General features: G+C 46.1%; 1 protein-coding gene across 1 annotated transcript in view; it reads left to right on the top strand.

Moving 5' to 3' along the window:
- Window positions 1-1925: 1925 nt before the first annotated feature.
- LOC143276605 (EGF-like domain-containing protein 2) overlaps window positions 1926-10000 on the top strand; it is a 39015-nt gene continuing 30940 nt past the window's right edge. The window contains exons 1-3 of the mRNA XM_076581211.1: window positions 1926-2195; window positions 4055-4174; window positions 6078-6212. Coding sequence (XP_076437326.1) covers window positions 2135-2195; window positions 4055-4174; window positions 6078-6212 — 316 coding nt within the window. The 5' untranslated portion in view covers window positions 1926-2134. The remainder of the gene's footprint in view (window positions 2196-4054; window positions 4175-6077; window positions 6213-10000) is intronic.

The following is a 10000-nucleotide window of genomic DNA, read 5'->3' as shown; positions in this document are numbered from 1 at the left end:
GGGCTGTCACCTCACTGTGAGAAGACAGAGATTACAGGTCAGGATGTCAGTGAAGGGTTGTCACCTGACTGAGATAAGACACAGCTTACAGGTCATGATGTCAGTGAAGGGCTATCACCTCACTGAGATAAGACACAGCTTACATGTCAGGATGTCAGTGAACGGCTGTCACCTCACTGAGATAAGACACAGCTTACAGGTCAGGATGTAAGTGAAGAGCTGTCACCTCACTGAGATAAGACAGAGATTACAGGTTAGAATGTCAGTGAAGGGCTGTCACCTCACTGTGAGAAGACAGAGATTACAGGTCAGGATGTCAGTGAAAGGCTGTCACCTCACTGAGATAAGACACAGCTTACAGGTCAGGATGTAAGTGAAGAGCTGTCACCTCACTGAGATAAGACAGAGATTACAGGTCAGGATGTCAGTGAAAGGCTGTCACCTCACTGAGATAAGACACAGCTTACAGGTCAGGATGTAAGTGAAGAGCTGTCACCTCACTGAGATAAGACAGAGATTACAGGTCAGGATGTCAGTGAAGGGCTGTCACCTCACTGAGATAAGACACAGCTTACAGGTCAGCATGTCAGTGAAGGGCTGTCACCTCACTGTGAGAAGACAGAGATTACAGGTCAGGATGTCAGTGAAGGGCTGTCACCTCAATAAGATAAGGCAGAGATGTCAGGTCATGATGTTAGCCACCTTTAATATTTTCTTCTGATTAAACAAATGAAAAATATGTGTGGTAATACACTATATCGCGTCTCTCCCTGGGGAGAGTAGCTCGAAATTCACACAGAGAAAGCTTTTGTGATACAATACAATACAATACAATACAATACAATACAATACAATACAATACAATACAACACAATACAATACAATGCCTATCTTCACTTATCTTCATTAGAACTTCTACCTCTTTTTCTCAGCAAAATAAATCTTTGAGCATAAACACACACATACACACACACGCGCGCGCACGCACACACACACACACACACACACACACACACACACACACACACACACACACACACACATACACACACACACACACACACACAAACACACACACACACACACACACACACACACACACATACACACACACACACACACACACACACACACACACACACACACACATGCACACACAAACACACCCCCCCCCTCCCATCCTCCACCCCTCCACACCCTCCCAACCCCCTACACACACACAAAGTAGAAAATTACACTTCAAACGCATGCCACCTCATTTCACCTGGCTTCAACAGTGAAGGGGTTAATCAAGAGTAGGTCAGTTTCACTGACGCCCAAGACAATGACGCTAACACGACAGTCGTTCCCGCCACAAGAGGACAGGAAGTACAGTCAGCTGACAAGCCGACGTTAGCCTGCACAAGGTTAACAAGGTAAGAACAAAAGAAAAGAAAAGAAAAGAAAACAATCGAAAAAAAAAACACGTTGACAGTACAAAGAAACATTGTTTTTGAAAAAATAAAAATAAAGCTATAACAAGGGGATTAAAAGAAAATGTCACCACACCCGTGAATTATGAAGGATTAACCCCTTGACTGTTGCTGACGAACATGCTTCGTTTGTTGCCTGAGATACGATCGAGGTCACAGGTTAGATTGTTGGTTACCAAGCTATATTTGGAGTCCTTCCTCTCTCTCTCTCTGGGAATGCATTGCTTTTGTTCAGGGAAATAAATCGCACTACTGTGAGAAGCAGTTCTTGCACTTTGGATTTACGCGAGGCGAAACTAATTTCGTTTCATCAAAATTCAGTGGCCAAGGGGTTAAAAAGAAGTTTGTGGATTTAATTACTGTTAAGAAGGAGAGGGTTTTTTGTTGCTGCTGTTTGTTGGGTTTTTTTTTTGTTTTTGTTGTTGTTGTTGCTGCTGTTTTTTACGATAGTGCTGGTGTTTGTTGGCAACAAATAACAAAGTTTGTTGAAGCAAGAGACTGCTTAGCAGAGGAAGAAGAAGACAGTAGTAGTTTCAAGGTCCGGACGCGTGCGCGCGCGCGCGTGTGTGTGTGTGTGTGTGTTAGTGCATAGCAATAGTGTGCATAGAATCGACAGTGGGAGCCGCGTTGTTTTTCCTCTTGGTTTCAAGTCAGCGACGGGGATGTCTTCTCTGCTGCGAGTTGTCGCCCGCTTCTTCCTCCTGCTTTCTCTTGTAACTCAAGGTCAGTTCCTGGATCTTGCGGCAAAGAAAATAATTTTATCATACAATCTGTTACATCGATTATATCATATCATAACTGTGTATGACCTATGCAGTGACAGTACCTCAAAACCACCGGTTGGAATCCCATAAACAAACTCTTACGGTTATACTTCCAGAATGTACAAGTTTTGGGGGTTTTCTTTCTGGTTTTTCACCTATTTTTTCTGATCTCCTTATTGTTTACATTTCAACACAGACAGCCACGTTCATCATCAGACAGTCACGTTCTCCAAATTCCCTCTGTTATAAATAAGTCCTTCAGTCAAAGATCCTTCGCGTTCACTGCCCCGGTCCAGTGGAACTCTTTGCCATTTGGATTAAAACATTCCCAGTCCAGTTTCAGGTTCAAAACCAACATCAAGACTAATCTGTTCTACACTGCCTTCGGTTGATCTGATCTCCTGATGCCTGCGACAGTGTGGGTGTGTGTTTCTTTTTCTTTCCAGTGTGTTGAGGTGTTGTGTGGAGGGGGTGGAGGAAGAGTGGAACTGATTTGGGGGGGTCTTGTATTTGGGTTTTGCATTGTTTGGACCGTGTGATGTAGGAGATCGGTTTTGGCTGTTCGAACTGGACTTTGGGGGTGTTTACTATGGACATTGGGTTTAGGAATGTACTTTTGATGCAATGTCTTGTCATAAAAATTCGTCGTGTTTGCTTACTTAGTTGGACCAACCTGTATGTTTTGATGGATGGGTTTTTTATTTTATTTTAATTTTATTTTATTTATTTTGTTGTTGTTGTTGTTGTTGTTGTTTTCGTTATTGGAACTATTGTAATTGTAAAGCTCTTTGACCAAAATCATGTTATAAGTCGATATATAAATAAACTTCTTCTTCTTCTTCTTCTTCTTCTTATTATTATTATTATTGTTGTTGTTGTTGTCGTCGTCGTCGTTGTTCTTGTTCTTGTTGTTTGTTTGTTTGTTTTCCTGTCAAAGCGGATTTTTCTACAGAATTTTGCCAGGGACAACCCTTTTTGTTGATGTGTGTTTGTTTGTTTTTTTGTTGTTGATTGTTTGTTGTTGTTTATTTTGTTTTGTTGTTGTTGTTGTTTTCGTCTCATCCAAAGGACCAGCGTCCAGACCACCACTGAAAGATCAAGTGGACGGGGCGGGAGAGGAGGCGGAGAAAGTAGTGGCGTGTGTGGAGCTGGGTACATACATACCACCACCACCACAATGCACATGCTTCAGGGTGGGCAAGGTTCAACTGTACCCGGGGTGGCTGTCAGAATTGAGGGGGTGGGGGGGGGGGGGGGGGGTTGGGGGTGAGGCCGGGTACATTCATACCACCACCACCATCACCATACACATGTTTCAGGGTGGGCAAGGTTCAGCTGTACCCAGACAGGCTGTCAGAATGGAGGGGTGAGTGGGGCCGGGTATATACATATATTACCACCACTACCATGTACATGTTTCAAGGTGGGCAAGGTTCAGCTGTACCCGGGGTGGCTGTCAGAATGGAGGGGTGTGTGGGGCCGGGTATATACATACCACCGCCATGCACGTGATTCAGGGTGGACGGGTTTCAACTGTACCCGGGGTGGCTGTCAGAATGGAGGGGTGTGTGGGGCCGGGAACATACCTACCACCACCACCACCATGCACATGTTTCAGGGTGGCGGGGTTCAACTGTACCCGGGGTGGCTGTGAGAATGGAGGGGTGTCTGGGGCCGGGTACATACATACCACCACCATGCACGTGTTTCAGGGTGGGCGGGGTTCAACTGTACCCGGGGTGGCTGTCAGAATGGAGGGGTGTCTGGGGCCGGTTACATACATAGATTACCACCACCACCGCCATGCACATGTTTCAGGGTGGGCGGGGTTCAACTGTACCCGGACAGGCTGTCAGAATGGAGGGGTGTGTGAGGCTGCTGGCACCTGCCAGTGCATCGGGTCCACCTACGTCGGGTACGACTGTTCACAGGACCAGAGTGAGTAATTTTTCTACATATCAATCAGACATGTCAATCCTGCTACTGTCAGCTGCGGCGCATCAGTTCCATCCGGAAATATCTGTCCATTGACGCAACATCTAGACTTGTCGTTTCTCTCATTCTCTCTCGCCTTGACTACTGTAACTCTCTATTGTCTGGTTTGCCTGCTTCGTCCATTCAGTCCCTTCAGCGCATACAAAATTCTGCTGCCCGACTCGTCCTCAGAAAGAAAAGATCTGAGCACATCACTCCTCTTTTGCAACATCTCCACTGGCTCCCTGTGTCACACCGAATAAAGTACAAGATCAGCACTCTATGCTACAAATGTATTCACAAATCAGCCCCTTCCTATCTCTGTGGCTGCCTTCACCTCTACACTCCATCTCGCTCACTACGATCAGTTTCGGATCCACTCCACTTACGCATACCCAGATTCAAACTCTCGACTGTAGGCCACCGTTCTTTCTCTGTCTCTGGACCTTGCAATTGGAATGAACTTCCTCTTTCGCTTCGTCAAGTCTCCACACTCAAGTCTGGCCTTAAAACCCACCTCTTCCCAAAATAGCCTCCCTTCCCTGCCTCTTCCTTGTCTTTAGTTTCTCCAGTTTTAGAGTTATGCGTGCGTGAGAATGACTGGTGCGAAAGCGCTTAGATTTGTCTCTGCACAAGATTCAGCGCTATATAAGTACCATTATTATTATTATTATAACCACCAAGCAGTCGTTCTGTGTCTCGTATACAGACAATGAATGACTGGTTGATTGATTGATATGGATACTTATATAACGCCTATCTTCGGTCAGAGACAAAATTCTAATCGCTTTACAGTTACGGGGTCATTTGCACAACAGGCTGGCCAACCTGGGTAGAGCCGACTGACGGCTGCCAATGGGCGCTCATCATTCGTTTCCTCTGTCATTCAATCAGATTTCGGGCACGCGCACATGCACACTCGGGAAAGAAACATGCAACTTTCTACGTGTGTGACCGTTTTGTTTATCTATCCCGCCATGTAGGCAGCCATACTCCGTTTTCGGGTATGTTCTTGTTTCCATAACTCACCGAAAACTGACATGGATTACATGATCTTTAACGTGCGCATTTGATCTTCTTCGTGCGTATACACATGAAGGGGGTTCAGGCACTAGCAGGTCTGCACATATGTTGACCTGGGAGATCGGGAAAATCTCAACCTTTTACCCACCGGGCGCCGTTTCTGACTGACTTTTTCTCAGACTGCACACGGGGCACACATTTCTTGTTCATTCTTACATGTAAAGGAGGAGGAAGCCCCTCAGTGTACCCCCACCTCCTCTCTCTCTCTAACACACACACACACACACACACACACACACACACACACACACACACACACACACACACAATCACACACACACGCGCGCGCGCGCGCGCTCGCACACAACAATCACACACACACACACACAGCAATCACACACACACACACACCAATCACACACACACACGCACACAACAATCACACACACACACACACACACACACACACACACACACACACACACACACACACACACACACGCACACAACAATCACACACACACACGCACACAACAATCACACACACACAGAGCAATCACACACACACACACACACACACACACACACACACACACACACACACACACACACCAAACAAACACACTCACACACAACAATCACACACACACGCGCGCGCGCGCACACAACAATCACACACACACACACACAACAATCACACACACACACACACACACACACACACACACACACACACACAACACACACACACACACACAACACACACACACACACACACACACACACACACACACACACACACACAGAAGACTGGTGACGCCTTTAATTTGTCTCCCTCTTGCAGTGTACATAATGCACGGTTCCTGCCTATCCAACAACCCCTGTCAGAACGGCGGCACGTGCTACGAGACAGTCACTTTGGGTGTCTCCTGCTACTGTCCCTACGACTTCTACGGCGCCCACTGCGACCTGCCCAGAGGTAGATGCTGTGTCTATCGTAGCCTATGACGGGTGCAGTGCAATAGCCGAGTGGTTAAAGCGTTGGACTTTCAATCTGAGGGTCACGGGTTCGAATCTCGGTGCACCTGGTGGGTAAAGGGTGGAGATTTTTCCGATCTCCCAGGTCAACATATGTGCAGACCTGCTAGTGCCTGAACCCCCTTCGTGTGTATGCGCACGCAGAAGATCAAATACGCACGTTAAAGATCCTGTAATCCATGTCAGCGTTCGGTGGGTTATGGAAACAAGAATATACCCAGCATGCACACCCCCGAAAACGGAGTATGGCTGCCTACATGGCGGGGTAAATAAATTAAAAAAAAAAAAAACACGGTCATACACGTAAAATGTTACATGTCTGTCTGAGTGTGTATGCGTGTGCGTCTGAAATGTGATTGAATGACACAGGAAACGAATGATGAGCGCCCAGCGGCAGCCGTCAGTCGGCTCTACCCAGGCAGGCAGCCTGTGGTGCAAATGTCCCAGTGTATGTAAAGCGCTTAGAGATGGGTCTCTGACCGAGGATAGGCGCTATATAAGTATCCACATCAATCAATCAATCAATCTAAAAATAAGACATTACATGTTTATCGATATGTGCGTAACTAGAAGCGCAGAGGAAATCAACAACAGTTGTTGCAAGTAAAGAGCTGTGAGAAAATGATTACCCTCTGATCCGTCGGAGTGTTCATGTGTGCGCGAGCCGTACATACGCATACTCTCTATCCTAACACACACACACACACACACACACACACACACACACACACACACACACACACACACACACACACACACACAACAACAACAACAAACGTAAAAGTAGGTAGGCAGGAGCAGTCCATGTCTTTCACTTTATTCAGTTTAGGACTAAGCCCCTTCTGATTTTTTTGATTATTTTTTTTTATTGCACATATGTCGACCTGGCAGATCGGAAAAATCTCCACCCTTTTACCCACCATGCACCGTTACCGAGATTCGAACCCGAGACCCTCAGATTCAAAGTCCAACGCTTTAACCATTTGGCTATTGCGCTCCTCTCTCTCTCTCTCTCTCTCTCTCTCTCTCTCTCTCTCTCTCTCTCTCTCTCTATATATATATATATATATATATATATATATATGTATATATATATATATATATATATATATATATATATATATATATATATATATATATATATATGTGTGTGTGTGTGGGTGTGTGTGTGGGTGTGTGTGTGGGTGTGTGTGTGTGTAGATATATACATATGTATGCATGTATGTATGTATATATATATATATATATATATATATATATATATGTGTGTGTGTGTGTGTGTGTGTGTGTGTGTGTGTGTGTGTGTGTGTGTGCCTGCATATATATATATATATATATATATATATATATATATATATATATATATATATATATATAAACACACGCATATGTATATATATATATATATATATATATATATATATATGTGTGTGTGTGTGTGTGTGTGTGTGTGTGTGTGTGTGTGTGTGTGTGTGCATATATAGAGATATAGACAGTCAAAGACAGACGACAGACCGCCAAATACAGCGAGACAGACAGACAGACACAGACAGAACGACAGACGACAGACAGACAAATACAGAGTGACAGACAGACAGACACAGACAGAGCGACAGACGACAGACACAGACAGAGCGACAGACGACAGACACAGACAGAGCGACAGACAGACAGACACAGACAGAGCGACAGACAAACAAATACAGAGTGACAGACAGACAGACAGACAGACACAGACAGAGCGACAGACAGACAGACACAGACAGAGTGACAGACAGACAGACACAGACAGAGCGACAGACGACAGACAAATACAGAGAGACAGACAGACAGACACAGACAGAGCGACAGACAAACAAATACAGAGAGACAGACAGACAGAGCGACAGACGACAGACAGACAAATACAGCGAGACAGACAGACAGACAGACACAGACAGAGCGACAGACGACAAACAGACAAAAACACCGAGACAGACAGACAGACAGACAAATACAGAGAGACAGACAGACAGACACAGACAGAGCGACAGGCGACAGACGACACAACAGACAGACACAGACAGAGCGACAGCGACAACTACAAATACAGAGAGACAGACAGACAGACACAGACAGACGACAGACGGCAGACAGACAAATACAGAGAGACAGACAGACAGACACAGACAGAGCGACACGCGACAGACAAATACAGAGAGAAGACGACAGACACAGACGAGCGACAGACGACAGACAGACAAAGACAGCGAGACAGACAGAGCGACAAGACAACTACAAATACAGGGACAGACAGACAGAACAGACGACGACAGAACACAGACAATCAGAGAGCAGACAGACAGGACAGACACAGACAAGACAGACATACAGACACAGACAGAGCGACAGACGACAGACACAGACAAGCACAGAAGACAGACAAGCGACAGAGCGACAGACAGAACAAATCAGAGAGACAGACAGACAGAAGCGAGCGACGACGACAGACAGACAAATACAGCGAGACAGACAGACAGACAGACACACAGACACAGACAGAGCGACAGAGGACAGACAGACAAATACAGAGAGACAGACAGACAGACACAGACAGAGCGACAGGCGACAGACAGACACAGACAGACAGACACAGACAGAGCGACAGAGGACAGACAGACAAATACAGAGAGACAGACAGACAGACACAGACAGAGCGACAGACGACAGACAGACAAATACAGCGAGACAGACAGACAGACACAGACAGAGCGACAGACGACAGACAAACAAATACAGAGTGACAGACAGACAGACAGACACAGACAGAGCGACAGACGACAGACAGACACAGACAGAGCGACAGACGACAGACAGACACAGACAGACACACAGACACAGACAGAGCGACAGGCGACAGACAGACACAGACAGACAGACAGACACAGACAGAGCGTCAGGCGACAGACAGACACAGACAGACAGACAGACACAGACAGAGCGACAGACGACAGACAGACAACTACAGAGAGACAGACACACAGACACAGACAGAGCGTCAGGCGACAGACAGACACAGACAGACAGACAGACACAGACAGAGCGACAGACGACAGACAGACAAATACAGAGAGACAGACAGACACAGACAGAGCGACAGACGACACACATACAAATACAGAGAGACAGACAGACAGACACAGACAGAGCGACAGACGACACACATACAAATACAGAGAGACAGACAGACAGACACAGACAGAGCGACAGACGACAGACAAACAAATACAGAGAGACAGACAGACACACACACACACAGAGACAGACGACACACATACAAATACAGAGCGACAGACAGACAGATACAGACAGAGCGACAGACGACACACATACAAATACAGAGAGACAGACAGAGCGACAGACGACACACATACAAATACAGCGAGACAGACAGACAGACGACAGACAAACAAATACAGACAGACACAGACAGAGCGACAGACAGACTGACAACTACAGCGAGACAGACAGACAGACACAGACAGAGCGACAGACGACAGACAGACAAATGAAGAGAGACAGACAGACAGACACAGACAGAGCGACAGACGACAAACAGACAAATACAGAGTGACAGACAGACAGACAAATACAGTGACAGACAGACAGAGCGACAGACAGAGAAATACAGAGAGACAGACAGACAGACACAGACAGAGCGAGAGGCGACAGACAGACAAATACAGACAG

This window comes from Babylonia areolata, chromosome 32 (assembly GCF_041734735.1).
Source record: "Babylonia areolata isolate BAREFJ2019XMU chromosome 32, ASM4173473v1, whole genome shotgun sequence".
Classification (NCBI taxonomy): Eukaryota; Metazoa; Mollusca; class Gastropoda; order Neogastropoda; family Buccinidae; genus Babylonia; species Babylonia areolata.
Note: the sequence above shows the minus strand (reverse complement) of the source record. Positions and strands in the feature narration are given on the sequence as shown.